The 18,943-nt window shown below is 43.6% G+C and overlaps 1 protein-coding gene and 1 pseudogene across 1 annotated transcript in view; both read right to left on the bottom strand.

Annotated features, from left to right (window-relative positions):
• FREM3 (FRAS1 related extracellular matrix 3) overlaps positions 1-18,943 on the bottom strand; it is a 112,527-nt gene that overhangs the window by 10,878 nt on the left and 82,706 nt on the right. Inside the window, 2 exon segments of the mRNA XM_004017521.6 lie at positions 4,252-4,401; positions 16,574-16,825. Of these exon segments, the coding sequence (XP_004017570.3) occupies positions 4,252-4,401; positions 16,574-16,825 (402 nt within the window).
• Positions 1,895-2,443, bottom strand: LOC101111662 (cytochrome c-like; annotated as a pseudogene).

The following is an 18,943-nucleotide window of genomic DNA, read 5'->3' as shown; positions in this document are numbered from 1 at the left end:
GAAAAAAATAAGCTGATGTTGGAAAAGCACCAAGGCAGGAGAGTAAAGGGAAGGGGATTGGGGATCTTATGAGTCTGGGTTCACATGTTAATTCTGCTGTTTACTTGTATAAACTATTTCATTGTTTGAGTCTCAATTTCTCTAAAATCAAAATGGAGATGATTATTGCTGTTTTCCAAAGTTGTTGTGAAGATAAGAGATAATACAGCAAGGATGCTAGCACAGAGCCTGTCAAATAGCAAGCATTCAGTACATAGAAATTATAATTTTTATGTCATAAATAATGATGAAATACATATGGGTACATCATTATTATTGTTAATTCACCAACCTGAGCAGATGTCAAGTGCTTTCTAGACTCTAGAGATTATCAAGTCTAAACTGTTACCTCTGCATAGCTCCTGTTCAAACCCATGAGTCATGACCTCAAGCATAGATCACTTCCATCTGTCCATCCCTCCCTGAGGGCTAGCAGAGGGTCATTACTGGTATGAAAAGGAGTTCACCTAAATAAAATTTTTTTTGAGGTGCTAAATACTCTTTATTTGATGCTATACATAAACCACACTAAAATGCCTTTCATTAGGTAAAAGGCTAAATTTTAGACAGAGAATTTTAATTAAATTGGCATAAAGTGGACTTTGTCAGTGATTTTCAGTCCTTGCCTTAACAGGCTAATGAACACAACTTGAAGTACACGTGAATCCTCCTCTGTTCTATGAGACAGTGAAGGGACCTTTTCAGTATTTAAATATATTAATATAACCAGTTCAGTTCAGTCGCTCAGTCGTGTCCGACTCTTTGCAACCCCATGAATCACAGCACGCCAGGCCTCCCTGTTCATCACCAACTCCCGGAGTTCACCCAGACTCACATCCATCAAGTCGTTGATGCCATCCAGCCATCTCATCCTCTGTCGTCCCCTTTTCCTCCTGCCCCCAATCCCTCCCAGCATCAGAGTCTTTTCCAATTAGTCAACTCTTCTCATGAGGTGGCCAAAGTACTGGAGTTTCAGCTTTAGTATCATTCCTTCCAAAGAACACCCAGGACTGATCTCCTTTAGAGTGGACTGGTTGGATCTCCTTGCAGTCCAAGGGACTCTCAAGAGTCTTCTCCAACACCACAGTTCAAAAGCATCAATTCTTTGGTGCTCAGCCTTCTTCACAGTCCAACTCTCACATCCATACATGACCACAGGAAAAACCATAGCCTTGACTAGACAGACCTTAGTCGGCAAAGTAATGTCTCTGCTTTTGAATATGCTATCTAGGTTGGTCATAACTTTCCTTCCAAGGAGTAAGCGTCTTTTAATTTCATGGCTGCAACCACCATCTACAGTGCTTTTGGAGCCCCCCCAAAATAAAGTCTGACACTGTTTCCACTGTTTCTCCATCTATTTCCCATGGAGTGATGGAACCGGATGCCATGATCTTTGTTTTCTGAATGTTGAGCTTTAAGCCAACTTTTTCACTCTCCTCTTTTACTTTCATCAAGAGGCTTTTTAGCTGCTCTTCACTTTCTGCCATAAGGGTGGTGTCATCTGCATATCTGAGGTTATTGATATTTCTCCCGGCAATCTTGATTCCAGCTTGTGTTTCTTCCAGTCCAGTGTTTCTCATGATGTACTCTGCATAGAAGTTAAATAAGCAGGGTGACAATATACAGTCTTGACGTACTCCTTTTCCTATTTGGAACCAGTCTGTTGTTCCATATAACCAGTTATAGAAATCTAAATATAAAGCCAGTCTCTCATAGGTTTTGAGAAGGAATGCACCATCTCCCTGAAAAGTTTAATATTCCTTATTCAAGTTCAGTCATCTCTCTAGAAAGGGAAAAGTGATAGTACTTGTTGAACTGTAATTACTATCAAAATTAAAAAAGCTGACTGTATTCGTTTAGCCACAAACCAATCTTATTTAAATCAGGACTGTCCAACAGAATTATTCCATCAGCCGTTCATGATCTGAATTCTAGTGTATGAGAGCAATTTAAATATGGTACACATAAAAAGTCATGAGACACTTCTGTTTCATAATAAATAAGGCAGTGGCCAACTATTACTCATTGGTAGCTTTTTGGGATAAGCTATCAAGTCCTCCCTCTCTCCCTTCTTCTTAATGCCAGCAAAGATCATCTTGGTTCCAGGGATGTACTTCTTGGGATTCTCCAAGTACTCCATCAGCGCCTCCTCTCCCCAGGTGAAACCTTTGTTCTTGTTGGCATCTGTGTAAGAGAATCCAGCAGCCTGACCCGTCTTTCATCCAAACAGACCATGGAGGTTTGGCCCAGCCTTGTGCTCACTTCCCTTTTCCACAGAATGGCACTGGGCACACTTCTGAACAAAAATCTTCTTGCCCTTCTCAACATCACCCATTTTTAAAGCGTTCTTTCTCTGTGTGCGACCGAGAAGTTCCCACTCACAAGCCGAACGTCCCGCTTTCTCCACCTAAATAAATTTTAATTCTTTCCCCCAACCATAAAAAGAGTCCAAGAAGCCAACTGGTCTATTCACTTTTGGCTTCACAAATATATATAGAGTGAGAAAGAGCCTGGCCTGAAAATTAAGCAAAGAAGGAGGGAAGAAAGAAAAGCCAAAAAAAAAAAAAAAAAGCAAGGCAACAAAAGCATTCAGAAGGAGTACCACTGGTGTCGTGTACAGTATGATGGGACATATTCACTGACGTGTTATAATATGGTAATTCTCCCAAGAGCAAGTTGTCTTCAGTTTCCTTAACTGTTTCTTGGATACATGATGAATCCGGGTGCACATTTCCATAGACACATTTTCTCTTCATGTCCCGTCAGTTCCTGTAGGTTTTCAGATTGCTGAGTTTTATTCGCAAGATTTGTGCTTTTGCTTAGTCTCTACCTTAACATATCCTCATGTGTCTTGGACTGTACGATACTAATCCTGAATTATGCTGCCTGTCACATCCCAGGAGATTAAGGTCCCTGTTTAGCAATGAAACAAATGTGGATTTCAATGCAGATGGAAATTTCCCTTTCTCTTCCTGAATCCTACTATGTGTGTGTGTGTGTGTGTTTCTTTATTTGTTTTGGTTTTACCAGCAGCTGACAGCTTCAACACAGAGAAAGTGATGTTCACAACCATTTAACTATACTGCCCGCCAGGCTTTGCTTGTCCACATCAAGAAAGGCAAAGGGGAGTAGGGTGTGAGAACATGCTGATTGAAGCTGAGGAAAATGCTGGAGAGTCAGAAGTGAGAGCCTCCTACCCTCCCAGGGGGCCAGTAGGTGCCTGGATTCTCCCAGGAGCTGGAATACCTGCTCAGTCATCTCAGGTACACTTTGGTATGACATAGTGTTTACGAGCAGCTTCAAGTCTCTACAAATGTTCTTTTTTGAATTAGTTAATTATTTTGGCCCTTGTCACTCCGCGCGAGCTTTCTCTAGTTGTGGGGAACGGGCTGCTCGCTGTGTGGCTCCTCTCGCTGGGGAGCGCGGGCTCCAGGGCACGTGGGCTCGGTAGTCATGGCGCACGGGCTTAGCTGCCCCGCAGCGTGTGCAGTCTCCCCGGCCCAGAGATGGAACCCTTGTCCCCTGCCCTGGCAGGTGGGTTCTTATCTGCTGGGCCACCAGGGAAGTCCTACAAATATTCCTTTTTTAAAAAATTTATCTTTAATTGGAGTGTAATTGCTTCACAATATTGTATTGTTATATGCCAGTACATCAACATGGATATCCTTATGTCCCCTCCCTCTTGAGTCTCCCTCCACTTCCCACCCCATTCTACCTTCCCCCCTAGGCTGTCACAGTGAATATTGCTAACTTCGGAAGGTTAATCTGGACCCAAGCAAGTAGTTAATGGGACTTCCCTGGTGGCTCAGACGGTAAAGCATCTGCCTACAATGCAAGAGACCCGGGTTCAATCCGTGGGTAGGGAAGATCTCCTGGAGAAGGAAATGGCAACCTGCTCTAGTATGCTTGCCTGGAAAATCCCATAGACGGAGGAGCCTGGTAGGCTATAGTCCATGGAGTTGCAAAGAGTCGGACAGAACTGAGCGACTTCACTTTCCTAAGCAGTTAATGAACGAATCAACAAATCATAAGGCCGCTACTCAAATATTCCGTCTCTTCCGTAAACAGCAGAAGTCATTCTATACAGCCAGGGAGAAGAAAATTTAAATCAGAGCCTCTCCACAAAGACTTGGCAAGCTACACTTGAACAGACCAGACCTCACCCTATATGAATGTCAGGATGGTGACACATTTTAAAAATGGGCTGCTCACCTTCTGCTGAGGCCGGCTCTGTTCTCTTGGAGCGCACGGTGACAGAGGATGCTTGGGAAAGATCTGTGCCTGTCCTCCGGACGCAAACCTCCACGGAGCCAGCACTTTCATCAACGTGATATTCAGCATCTCCAAAGTGCAGGGCAGGCTCTGGGGAGACAGGAAGGAACAGATTAAGAATGCTGCTGCCTCCCAGGACCCTCATTTCCTCTGGCCCCACGGGAGCCTGGGCGTTTGTCTCCGTCACCAGACTTGGCAGGTCCCACGGGCTCGAGAGGAAACAGGCAAAACACACAAATGACCACATCAAGGAAGAGTCTTATGCCATGATGGCTTAGATTCCAGGACATGCAGTGAGAGAAAATCAGAATTCTATTAATTTTCTTCCTTTAAGAGAGATCTGTTGTGCAAAGAATTTTCCCACTTGGGGAAAACTGGTCAACTAGCTGTAACTCCGGCAAGCCAGCTATCGTTTGGGAAAAGATGGTGGGGAACTAGGGAGGCTTTTTTTCTCAAGGGAGAAGGGCCCTTCATGTTGAGGCACAGTCCAGCCAGGAGTCTGAACTCAGCATCTGCTGCTGCACCTTTGTGTGTCACAAAGACAGACAGAAATTCTATTCCTGAACTGCTTCCCCCAGAGGCAAAAAAAGGGGTCCCCTAGAATAGAAGGCTGAGGGCAGCCAGGGTGGGCATCAGACTCTGAGAGCAGGTGAAAGTGACTGTGTTAGTTGCTGAGTCATGGCCGGCTCTGTGTGACCCCATGGGCTGTGGCCCACCAGGCTCCTCTGTCCAGGGAAATTCTCCAGGCAAGAGTACTGGAGTGGGAAGCCATTTCTGTCTCCAGGGGATCTTCCCCACCCAGGGATCAAACCCAGGTCTCCTGAATTGCAGGCAGATCCTTTACCATCTGAGCCGCCAGGGAAGCCTGAAAGCAGGTGAAAGAGAGGAATGCATCTAATGGGGGGAAAATCTGCCAAGTCAAGACTTGTCCAAGCAGACATACTCGTCCACTTCCAGTTCTCTCAGTTCTAAAAAGCAGCCTATGACTCTTCAAAGCTTATCCAAGTTTCAGCTGTTACGCTTGACATGATAAAAGTCAGAAACGAATGCTTTTCCTCAGACTGTGACATTCAGAGGCAAAAAGATATCCATACCAGGCAGCAGCTTCACCACAGAGGCCTGACCACTGAGCTGGTAAATGGAAAACGGTGAATCAGCACCACAGAGACGAAACCTTGGCAAGTACAATACAACACAGAAGCATATCAGAATGGAATTTGGATTTTGGAAGGTAGAAATCCACTGTAATAAACAGTATTTGCCCAGGATGTATTTTAGCAGATCTCTTCATGCTGCAGAGAGTTTTACCAAACGTTTCACGGTGGTGTGCCAGAGCTCTCATAACCTGACTACCGTCCGTTCTTTCTGGAGTCTTCATGTACCGTTCCTGACCCTGCGCCCTGTGTGCCTGTTACACAGAATAGCTCTCCAGGCAGCCAGCACAGCACGTGGTCAGGGCCTCCATCTTCACTGGTGATGTCCTCGGAGCTGAAACTCCCTCCTCAACATGTTAACTTCACACACTGCTTTTGTAAGACTTGGACTGAGTAACCTGCTCTGGGAGGTCATGTGCGTGCCTGCATGCTAAGTCGCTCAGTCGTGCCCGACTCTTTGCAGTCCTATGGACTGTGTAGCCCGCCAGGCTCCTCGGTCCATGGGATTCTCCAGGCAAGAATACTGGATTGGGTTGCCATGCTCTCTTCCTGACCCAGGGATCGAACCCGTGTCTCTTATGTCTCCTGCGCTGGCCATCAGATTCTTTACCCCTAGCGTCACCTGGGAAGCCCCGGGAAGCCATATATATGCCCTTAAGGGGGAAGCTGTTCCTTATCCTGTGCTCCCCTGACACTTTGCACAGCTTGCTAGTTGCAGTGATGGGTCATTCTTGCTATTTGCTGTCCTCAGATGCATCGCAGGTGGGGGTCTGCACTCAGAAAAGGGTGTGGGGAGGTCATTCTCTCTTAAACATTTTTATTTCTATTTTTGGCTGCACTGGGTCTTGGTTGTGGCAAGCAGGATCTTCAGTTGCTGCAGGTGGGATCTAGTTCCCTGACCAGGGGTGGAGACCAGACCCCCAGCGCTGGAAACACGCCAAGTCTTAGCCACTTAGACCAGTGAAGTCCCCATCCTCTCTTTTTGACTCAGAAGTTTCACTCCACCTCCCCATTGTTGCTGGCGGATGTTTTGGATACCTCTAAGCTTGGACAGGAAACAGGGTGGACGAGAGAAGCAGACAAGATCTTGATGGGTTTTATCACGGTGACTGCACTCTTGGGTCTTAGAAGATTGAAAGAGAGCAGATTCTGTTTCTCACGGGCACTTTGGTGTGTTCTTTGGAGATCTCTCATTCCCATGGCGGAGTACTTCTCATCTGCAATCCCTTTGATAAGGATGTGTGCGTGCTAAGGCCTTTCAGAATGCACCCCTAACCTGGCTGATCATCAATCCTTCCTCATGTTATCAGCATTTGGCGGTGCTTCTGTGGGGATTGTTCATCCCTCTAGATGGCGCTATTGGACAAGGCTTAAGACGGGTCCTTTCTGGATCTCTTCTGCGAGGGTGGCTCGCATCTGGTCCAGGACAAGCCTCCCGCATCCTTTGCTTGATACACCCTAGGGATACTGCCTCATCCTAATGCACTCCCTCTTGTTTGATCATTTATCAGAGCAGCTAATCAGCATATCTCCTACACTGAGGTTTTCCAGATAGAGCCAGTTTCCTCCACACCGTAGGTGACACACTTTACCCTTATCGTGGTCTCATGGTTTAGCACCTCTTTAAAGAGTTAAAATGTTAAAGCCACCACTCTTATATACTGTTCTGTGTTATCAGAGCCTTACCAATACCTCAAGACCAGCGACCACATTCCACATCCCCTTAGAAACAGTTTGGTTGGTGTGTTATATTCAAGAATGTGTCGGGTGGCTAATTTTAATTTCCTTCTGATATACTTTGAACTTACTACAAATTATATTTTTTTTAAAGTTGAGACTAATGGATCTGCTTATTTAGCAGAGAATTTCCTCTGTGTGGTATTAGGGAAGGAAGAAAGGTAAGATTTAAAAAAAAATTGAGTTATGTCACTGTTCAGAAAAAAAAAAAATGTAAGAATCAAGCTTCTCTGAATACCTTAAGATACAGGATGTAAGAAGAGGACAGCGTCACTTAGAAGAAAAAGCACTAAATTCTTCTGAGATGCTCTGTATACTGAGCATAAGGAGATTTGTTCAAATAGAGGAAAGAGATGCTCTGTGCAGCCCAGTGGTATCTCTAAGTAGTTGTCACTCAAGATCTGTTTAAAAAATTGAGATGATGGCAATGATTCTTATGCGTGGGCAGTTATGAGAGTAGAATGTTTTGACCACTTATGTTAAATGGATTCTACAACCATAGCTGTGTTTTTCTTTCCTTTAAAAGAAAATGAACTTTAAATGGAAATAAGAAAAAGAAATATGACAAAGTAGAAAGGGAAACTTTCGAGAGAGGTATGACCATCATTTAAAAATGAGTTCACTGTGCAGATTCAGAGAAATTTCATACCAAGGTCCAAAGAGGACTTACAGGGGAAGGCACAGACACGCTGTTGTTAAACTTTGCCAAACCACCCTGAACAGGAGAGAGGCCGAGAGATGGAAGACTGGGAGATGTTTTCTCAGTTATCTCGGAAGACAAAATAGATTCTGGAGACAAGAGGGAAAGCTTAATCACTAGAAAAACTCTGGACCCGTGTATTTCAACAGTTTCTGGATCTTTAGAAAAGGAAGAGGCAATGCCGATGGGTCAGTATCAGGTTTTTAACATCTGGTTTCATGAAGTTAAGTTTAATGTTTTTCAGTTCAGCTAAACAGACATCTTTTGAGCATCCTCTATGTATTCTAACTATGGGGCAGCCACTCTGATGCCCATCAGCTGACCCTGAGTGCGCTGACAAAAGAAGGGACCACCTCAAGGCTCAGAAGGAGGAGTTTTGGAAGAAAATAACTGTGCTAGACTCAAAGAATGAATGAGAATTGATCCACGAGAACAGGGGAAGAACGTCCCTAACAGTGAGACTCATATGAAAAAGAAAGGCCCAGAAGCATGACAAAGCCTCGGGTTTGGGAAGGTATAAAAAAGGGCGTTTCTTGGAAACGTTTAAGGTGAGAGTAGATGAACGAGGGGATGAGTTTTGAGAGGAAAGGAGAAATCAGAGCCTACAGAAACTTGGATCCACTTTAACTAGATAGGACTTCACTTTCTAGACTCTCCTTAGAATATAGGGGCCAATTAAAAAAATTTTTTTTTTAAATTTTATTCATTTTAATTGGAGGCTAATTACTTTACAATATTGTAGTGGTTTTGCCATACATTGACATGGATCTGCATGGGTGTACATGTGTTCCCCTTCCTGAACCCCCTTCCCACCTCCCTCCCCATACCATCCCTCTGGGTCATCCCAGTGCACCAGCCCCGAGCATCCTGTATCATGCATCAAACCTGGACCGGTGACTCATTTCAGATATGATAATATACATGTTTCAATGCCATTCTCCCATATCATCCTGCCCTCGCCCTCTCCCACAGAGTCCAAAAGACTGTTCTATACATCTGTGTCTCTTTTGCTGTCTTTCGTACAGGGTTATCATTATCATCTTTTTAAATTCCATATATATGTGTTAGTATACTGTACTGGTGTTTTTCTTTTTGGCTTACTTCACTCTGTAAGTGGAAATCCAGTTTCATCCATCTCATTAGAACTGATTCAAATGTATTCTTTTTAATTGCTGAGTTATACTCCATTGTGTATTTGTACCACAGCTTTCTCATCTGCTGATGGACATCTAGGTTGCTTCCATGTCCTGGCTATTATAAACAGTGCTGTGATCAACACTGGGGTACACGTGTCCCTTCCTTTTTTTTTCTTTTTTTGCTCAACTTTTTTTTTGTCTCTTTTGATTCTGGTTTCCTTGGTGTGAGAATGGTTTGAAATGTTCACTGGTGTATATACTAGTAATGGAGTGGGAGATGATGACGGTGTGGGAGAGATGGATGTAGTTAGTGTCCTGAGCAGCATCCAGGGATTGGACGTAGGTGGCTTCTAGGATGCCCTGCTGGTGTGGGGATGGGGTCATCATAAACTCAGTTGGGAAGATAAGAGGGCAAACAGTCTTGGCTAGGGGTGGAAAGGCGTTAATGTGTGAATCTGGAGTTCAAGAATCAAGTCAGGGCTGGAGATTTAGGAGTCGCTAGTGTACAAGTTTGGAGAAGGCAATGGCACCCCACTCCAGTACTCTTGCCTGGCAAATCCCATGGGCGGAGGAGCCTGGTAGGCTGCAGTCCATGGGGTCGCTAAGAGTCAGATATGACTGAGCGACTTCACTTTCACTTTTCACTTTCATGCATTGCAGAAGGAAATGGCAACCCACTCCAGTGTTCTTGCCTGGAGAATCCCAGGGACGGGGGAGCCTGGTGGGCTGCCATCTATGGGGTCGCTCAGAGTCGGACACGACTGAAGTGACTTAGCAGCAGCAGCAGCAGCAGCAGTGTACAAGTTGTGGACAATCCTGTATTATTTTAGAGGGTATGATCATCCAGTGTGAATGAGTAAAGAGAATGGTTGTTGAGGTGTCAACCACCAGGGAGACTGGCAGAGGGGAAGAAACTCAATAAAACAGAGACAGAGAAAGAGTGATGGAGAGAAGAGTGGATCCAGGAAAATTGAGAGAGTAGAAAAAATTGAGAAATATAAGTGACCACAATGCAGCAAGTATAGGCAGAAAGATGTGTGCAAGCCAACAGTGCTAATCAGTGGCACAACAACCAAAATACACTTATTAAACTTCAAACGGTGTCAAGTGAGCTATAATGCCTAAAATAAGAACTGAAATAAAACTCTTTCTGCATTTAAAACCGTTAACAACTGTATTATCATATGACTAACCTTCTAAAGCATAGTGTTACTCTTCCTTCCGAACAGTTTTCTGGTTTTTACAGTACAGCAATGTGTCTTTCAAGTTTTAAAAACATTTTGTGTTGAAGTTTATCTTGGCCCATAGCAATAGTATTAAGCATATTGAAAAAAAATTGGATGTAATTTCACCAAAATAACACTTTGTTTTTGTGCAAGTTTTCCTTACAGACTTTTCTTAAATCTGTCATTATTCTGTTATATGCCCATTACTGAGAAGACCCTCATCTAGCTGGCAATCTTTACAGGCAAATTTAAACTTTTTTTTTTTTTGTATTGGGGTATTGGATTGGGAGCAGGAGGAAAAGGGGACGACAAAGGATGAGATGGCTGGATGGCATCACTGACTCGATGGACGTGAGTTTGAGTGAACTCCGGGAGATGGTGATGGACAGGGAGGCCTGGCGTGCTGCAATTCATGGGGTCGCAAAGAGTCGGACACGACTGAGCGACTGAACTGAACTGAACTGACTGATAGCCAATTAACAATGCTGTGATTGTTTCAGGTGAAGAGCAAAGGAACTCAGCCATGTATATAAATGTATCTATTCTTCACCAAACTCCCCTCCCATACAGGCAAATTTTATGCATGTTATACAAATCTTATTACCTCAGGACAAAACTAAGAACCATCTGAAATTGGACAGCAATTCTTTTTTGTGGCAGATATAAGAATTTCCAAATGGCATGTTAGAAGTGCAGTGTCCAGCAGATAGGTGGAGACCTGCTATAACGTATTAACAAACAGAACAGACACATTGTGCTGATTAACCAGGGTCTTTAGTTTCATCTTGGCCTTGTTAAGTGCAAGTAGAAGCTAAGGTCTTTAGCAGGTGAATGCACAGGCAGCGCACTGTGCATCAGTTCAGTGAACATTTACTGGCCATATTCTGTGGCCTCTGTCTGCATGGAGCTGGTGTACCGGGATTTTCCTGTCAGTGCGGGGCCAGGGGCTTGAGTTGTTAGACTGTCTCTGCCCCTGTGCAATTTCTTTGCTTAGCATCACCCCACAGTAGTTGCCTTTACAAATACGTTCCTGCAGGTGACCCATCTGATGAGGGGATAGTTGATCTCTATTTAAGGAAGCTAAACATTTCCCAGAGTCTAGCTGGTGAGTCACTTCATTGTGGCGACTCTGTGTGACCCCATAGACGGCAGCCCACTAGGCTCCCCTGTCCCTGGGATTCTCCAGGCAAGAACACTGGAGTGAGTTGCCATTTCCTTCTCCAATGTATGAAAGTGAAAAGTGAAAATTGAAAGTGAAGCCGCTCAGTCGTGTCCAACTCTCAGCGACCCCAGGGACTGCAACCTACGAGGCTCCACTGTCCACAGGATTTTCCAGGCAAGAGTACTGGAGTGGGTTGCCATTGCATTTCATCCCAGCTCTAACTCTTGAGCTGCTTGGCTACATCTTTATGTTGCTATATATCGTGTCATCACTTGGCCTAAAGGAAAACAAGCTTTTGCTATAAGATGATGGACTTGATACTTCTGAAGAAAGGAAGCATTACTGGTATTTAACATGCGCTCAGACTGGCCTACTAGACACAAACGCTAACCCTGGAAAATGAGTATGGACTTTTCCCAATTTCTTTCAAGTAGTCAGTTTTGTAGGACACATGTTTTTATTCCTGGCTGAAAGAGCAATGGAACTACTTCCTGAGATGTGATAGAATTTGATCAATGTTTTTGCTTAAACACTGAATTAGGAGACGTGTCATTTCGCAAAAGTAGTCCAAAAGATTAGAATCATGTAGTAGGTGTGCTAATAATCACTGTGGTTGTTTCCTCAAGGCCAAAATATGATGGCACCATTCAAAGGAACCATTGGTATCATGAATGGCAAAATTTGCTCTTGGTAGACAGTCCCTAATATCTCTTTGGTTTCACAGAGAATATAATAGAAATTCTAAATTTCTGTTCAGCATACTGAAAATTGAGTATACTGAGCAAATTCCATTGTATGTATATACACACCACATCTTTATCCGCTCATCTGCTGATGGACGTTTAGGTTGCTTACATGTTGCTACTGTAAACAGTGCTGCAGTCAACACTGGGAAGCATGTATCTTTTCGAATTACAATTTTCTCCGGATACATAGTCAGAAGTAGGAATGTAGGATTATATGACAACTGTGCTTTCGAATTCTTAAGGGACCTCGATACTGTTCTCCAAAGTGGCTACACTAATTTACATTCCCACCAATGGTATAGGAGGGCTTCTTTTTCTCCACACCCTCTCCAGCATTTATTAGTTGTAGGCTTTTTGATGATGGTCGTTCTGACTGGAGTGACGTGATGTCTCATTGCAGTTTTGACTTGCCATTTCTAATAGTGATGTTGAGCATTTTTTCATGTCTTTATTGGCCATTGGTATGTCTTCTTGGGAGAAATGTCTATTTAGATCTTCTGCTTATTTTTTGATTGAGTTGTTAGCATTTTTTATATTGAACTGTCATATGCATTATTTTAAGAAAAACAATAGTTATCTTTATTCTAAGGGGGCACTTTTTTAAAAGAAATTATACAATGAAGAATGCATAGACATCAGAAGTGAAGTGAAGTTACTTAGTCGTGTGTGACTATTTGCGACCCCGTGGACTGTAGCCCACCAGGCTCCTCCGTCCATGGGATTTCTCCAGGCATGAATACTGGAGTGGGTTGCCATTTCCTTTTCCAGGGGATCTTCCTGACCCAGGGATTGAACCCAGGTCTCCTGCATTGTAGGCAGACACTTTACCATCTGAGCTACCTGGGAAGCCCTGGTATAGACACCAGACACTTATTCTTCTCTCTTGAGACTTGTGAAGATATATTTGGGAACTGAACTTAGTCCCTGGCAACTTTTTTTTTTTTTTTTTTTGAGTAGAGCAAAATTGGCCTTTCACAGCATTCTGAGATTTTGTCCACAAGATACAATATCAACAAACAAAATTTAGGAGACAAAACAAACAAAAACCAAACCAACTTTAATCTCACTCATATTTTCCTTTGTCCTAGAACAACAGGACCCCTTGGACTGTAGCCCTCCAGGCTCCACTGTTTGTGGGATTTCCCAGGCTAAAATACTGCAGTGGGCTGTCATTTCCTCTTTCAGGGGATCTTCCTGACTCAGGGATCAAACCTGGGTCTCCTGCTTTGCAGGCAGATTCTTTACCATCTGAGCCATCAGGGAAGCCCCAGAATGATATGTTCAGTTGCTCAGTCATGTCCGACTCTTTGCAACCCCATGAATCACAGCACGCCAGGCCTCCCTGTCCATCACCATCTCCCGTAGTTCACTCAGACTCACGTTCATCGAGTCCATGATGCCATCCAGCCATCTCATCCTCAGTCGTGCCCTTCTCCTCCTGCCCCCAATCCCTCCCAGCATCAGAGTCTTTTCCAATGAGTCAACTCTTCGAATGAGGTGGCCAAAGTACTGGAGTTTCAGCTTTAGCATCAGTCCTTCCAAAGAAATCCTAGAGTTGATCTTCTTCAGAATGGACTGGTTGGATCTCTTTGCAGTCCAAGGAACTCTCAAGAGTCTTCTCCAGCACCACAGTTCAAAAGCATCAATTCTTCGGCGCTTAGCCTTCTTCACAGTCCAACTCTCACATCCATACATGACCACAGGTAAAACCATAGCCTTGACTAGACGGACCTTAGTCAGCAAAGTAATGTCTCTGCTTTTGAATATACTATCTAGGTTGGTCATAACTTTTCTTCCAAGGAGTAAGCATCTTTTAATTTCATGGCTGCAGTCACCATCTGCAGTGCTTTTGGAGCCCCAAACAATAAAGTCTGATACTGTTTCCACTGTTTCCCATCTATTTCCCATGAAGTGATGGGACCAGATGCCATGATCTTCGTTTTCTGAATGTTGAGCTTTATGCCAACTTTTTCACTCTCCTCTTTCACTTTCATCAAGAGGCTTTTAGTTCCTCTTCACTTTCTGCCATAAGGGTGGTGTCATCTGCATATCTGAGGTTATTGAGATTTCTCCCGGCAAGCTTGATTCCAGCTTGTGTTTCTTCCAGTCCAGTGTTTCTCATGATGTACTCTGCATAGAAGTTAAATAAGCAGGGTGACAATATACAGCCTTGACATACTCCTTTTCCTATTTGGAACCAGTCTGTTGTTCCATGCCCAGTTCTAACAGTTGCTTCCTGACCTGCATACAGATTTCTCAAGAGGCAGGTCAGGTGGTCTGTATTCCCATCTCTTTCAGAATTTTCCGCAGTTTATTGTGATCCACACAGTCAAAGGCTTTGGCATAGTCAATCAAGCAGAAATAGATGTTTTTCTGGAACTCTCTTGCTTTTTCCATGATCCAGCAGATGTTGGCAGTTTGATCTCTGGTTCCTCTGCCTTTTCTGAATCCAGCTTGAACATCAGGAAGTTCACGGTTCACATATTGTTGAAGCCTGGCTTGGAGAATTTGGGGCATTACTTTACTAGCATGTGAGATGAGTGCAATTGTGTGGTAGTTTGAGCATTCTTTGGCATTGCCTTTTTTGGGACTGGAATGAAAACTAACCTTTTCCAGTCCTGTGGCCACTGCTGAGTTTTCCAAATTTGCTGGCATATTAAGTGCAGCACTTTCACAGCATCATCTTTCAGGATTTGAAATAGCTCCACTGGAATTCCATCACCTCCACTAGCTTTGTTTGTAGTGATGTTTTCGAAGGCCCACTTGACTTCACATTCCAAGATGTCTGGCTCTAGGTGAGTGATCACACCATCGTGATTATCCAGGTCGTGAAGATCTTTTTTGTACAGTTCTTCTGTGTGTTCTTGCCACCTCTTCTTAATATCTTCTGCTTCTGTTAGGTCCATACCATTTCTGTCCTTTATCAAGCCCATCTTTGCATGAAATGTTCCCTTGGTATCTCTAATTTTCTTGAAGAGATCTCTAGTCTTTCCCATTCTGTTGTTTTCCTCTATTTCTTTGCATTGATCACTGAAGAAGGCTTTCTTATCTCTTCTTGCTATTCTTTGGAACTCTGCATTCAGATGCTTATATCTTTCCTTTTCTCCTTTGCTTTTCGCCTCTCTTCTTTTCACAGCTATCTGTAAGGCCTCCCCAGACAGCCATTTTGCTTTTTTGCATTTCTTTTCCATGGGGATGGTCTTCATCCCTGGCTCCTGTACAATGTCACGAATCTCATTCCATAGTTCATCAGGCACTCTATCTATCAGATCTAGGCCCTTAAATCTATTTTTCACTTCCACTGTATAATCATAAGGGATTTGATTTAGGTCATACCTGAATGGTCTAGCGGTTTTCCCTACTTTCTTCAATTTAAGTCTGAATTTGGCAATAAGGAGTTCATGATCTGAGCCACACTCAGCTCCCGGTCTTGTTTTTGCTGACTGTATAGAGCTTCTCCATCTTTGGCTGCAAAGAATATAATCAATCTGATTTTGGTGTTGACCATCTGGTGATGTCCACGTGTAGAGTCTTCTCTTGTGTCTGGTTTATCTCTTGACATGGCTCTCAGTTTCACAGAAGCCCTGCACTGTATCTATGCATTCACACAAATTTTGAGTCTGTGATAGCTGCCCAGTCTGATCCTATTTAGATCTGAACACAGCAACTCACAGCCACTCAAATCCTGAGAGAGGTATATTTGAGAGATGAAGTGCTCAATCAAATTTGAGACTCATAATAAAATAGTCAGATGCTGGCCTTGTCTTTATCAATATTTTCTCTTAAAAGTGCCTCTTGTAGAAAGAGCAATTACTAAGAAAGTAATACTGGGCTTGGTATTGGGAGTCGGGGGTTGGGAGGGGTTGGTTTTGAGGAGTGAAGAGCATCCTATTCTTTCCTGTCTCTATGCTTCAGCTGGGACTAGAGCCAAACTCCCAGGCGGGTAGGGCTGGGAAAAGAGAAGATCTGGATGGCTACACATGGGAGCTTCATGGCACCCTTGTACCACTTGTAGCCCTCATGTTCCTATTGTTGGGAGGGAGGCTCCTTGGACTGCTAAGTTGAGGGTCCTGTGGGGCAGTCCTGGTTGAGTGATCAGACATTTAACCTAGGTCCTCTTCTTGGCTTCCTTAAAGTCTTAGGTCACTTCCTTGGGATGTGCTTTTTAAAAATAATTTAACACACTCACACACAAATGTTTAATCTTTCTGCATCACTGCCTTGTTCTTGGTATTGGTGATAATTATGTATCTGAAAAGCCACTCAGAGATGTTAGAGAAGGAGCAACATCAACAATTTCTTTCATAGGTCACTTAAGCTTGATTTGTCTTTCAACTGTTGAGGGAAAGGATGAGAAGAAAGCAGCTATAACCAAGAGTGGAGAACAGGAAATAGGCTTACCATCATCACGATCAGCCAGAAGAATCACCTTGGCGGTGGGGAATTTGGCCCCCAGATGTCCTCCCTTTGGCAGGCTCAGTGAAATGCTGAAGGATTCTTCCTCTTCATAAAGAGAGTCATTGATGATCAGGACCCGGCAGGTGCTCTCAGCCTCATCCTTGTTAAAGTGGAGGATGCTGGTGTGGTCGCTTGGACGTGAGACGTAGTCAGAGAAGGAGAACTCTGCAGAAGAAATGGTGCCTGTGGCAGAGCCTATGTAAACAGGAGACAGAACAGAGCGAGTGAGAAGAGACAATTCTAAGCAGGGGACCTGGCCCCGTGGGGTCTTCAAACTATTTTTAGATAATAGAGAATGAGAACAGTTGCTGTCGTGTTTGACTGGTGTTCGACTGTAGCCCACCAGACTCCTTCGTCCATGGAATTCTCTAGGCCAGAATACTGGGTATTCTTGGGGTACCCATTCCCTTCTCCAGGGGATCTTCCTGACCCACGGATTGAATCCAGGACTCCTGCATTGCATGCAGATTCTTTATTGTCTGAGCCACCAGGAAATGGCATTTTAAAAATAACAGCTCTCTGAATTATAACGTACACTTGTCTCTTACTTGTCTCTCATGAGTAGCCATCATGGTCAACAAAAGAGTCCGAAATGCAGTACTTGGATGCAATCTCAAAAATGACAGAATGATCTCTGTTGGTTTCCAAGGCAAACCATTCAATCACAGTAATCCAAGTCTATGCTCCAAGCTGTAATGCTGAAGAAGCTGAAGTTGAATGGTTCTATGAAGACCTACAAGACCTTTTAGAACTAACAGCCAAAAAAGATGTCCTTTTCATTATACGGGACTGGAATGCAAAAGTAGGAAGTCAAGAAACACCTGCAGTAACAGCCAAATTTGGCCTTGGAATGCAGAATAAAGCAGGGCAAAGACTAATAGAGTTTTGCCAAGAAAATGCACTGGTCATAGCAAACACTCTTCCAACAACACAAGAGAAGACTCTACACGTGGACATCACCAGATGGTCAACACCGAAATCAGATTGATTGTATTCTTCGCAGCCAAAGATGGAGAAGCTCTATACAGTCAGCAAAAATAAGACCGGGAGCTGAGTGTGGCTCAGATCATGAACTCCTTATTGCCAAATTCAGACTTAAATTGAAGAAAGTAGGGAAAACAGCTAGACCATTCAGGTATGACCTAAATCAAATCCATTATGATTATACAGTGGAAGTGAGAAATAGATTTAAGGTCCTAGATCTGATAGATAGAGTGCCTGATGAACTATGGAATGAGGTTCATGACATTGTACAGGAGCCAGGGATGAAGACCATCCCCATGGAAAAGAAATGCAAAAAAGCAAAATGGCTGTCTGGGGAGGCCTTACAGATAGCTGTGAAAAGAAGAGAGGTGAAAAGCAAAGGAGAAAAGGAAAGATATAAACATCTGAATGCAGAGTTCCAAAGAATAGCAAGAAGAGATAAGAAAGCCTTCTTCAGTGATCAATGCAAAGAAATAGAGGAAAACAACAGAATGGGAAAGACTAGAGATCTCTTCAAGAAAATTAGAGATACCAAGGGAACATTTCATGCAAAGATGGGCTTGATAAAGGACAGAAATAGTATGGACGTAACAGAAGCAGAAGATATTAAGAAGAGGTGGCAAGAATACACAGAAGAACTGTACAAAAAGATCTTCACGACCTGGATAATCACAATGGTGTGATCACTCACCTAGAGCCAGACATCTTGGAATGTGAAGTCAAGTGGGCCTTCGAAAGCATCACTACAAACAAAGCTAGTGGAGGTGATGGAATTCCAGTGGAGCTATTTCAAATCCTGAAAGATGATGCTGTGAAAGTGCTGCACTCAATATGCCAGCAAATTTGGAAAACTCAGCAGTGGCCACAGGACTGGAAAAGGTCAGTTTTCATTCCAATCCCAAAGAAAGGCAATGCCAAAGAATGCTCAAACTACCGCACCATTGCACTCATCTCACATGCTAGTGAAGTAATGCCCCAAATTCTCCAAGCCAGGCTTCAGCCATACGTGAACCGTGAACTTCCTGATGTTCAAGCTGGTTTTAGAAAAGGCAGAGGAACCAGAGATCAAACTGCCAACATCTGCTGGATCATGGAAAAAGCAAGAGAGTTCCAGAAAAACATCTATTTCTGCTTGATTGACTATGCCAAAGCCTTTGACTGTGTGGATCATAATAAACTGCGGAAAATTCTGAAAGACATGGGAATACCAGACCACCTGAGCTGCCTCTTGAGAAATCTGTATGCAGGTCAGGAAGCAACTGTTAGAACTGGGCATGGAACAACAGACTGGTTCCAAACAGGAAAAGGAGTACGTCAAGGCTGTATATT

The sequence above is a fragment of the Ovis aries genome, chromosome 17 (genome assembly GCF_016772045.2).
Source record: "Ovis aries strain OAR_USU_Benz2616 breed Rambouillet chromosome 17, ARS-UI_Ramb_v3.0, whole genome shotgun sequence".
NCBI classification, from domain to species: Eukaryota; Metazoa; Chordata; class Mammalia; order Artiodactyla; family Bovidae; genus Ovis; species Ovis aries.
This window is presented reverse-complemented; position numbering and strand designations above follow the sequence as displayed.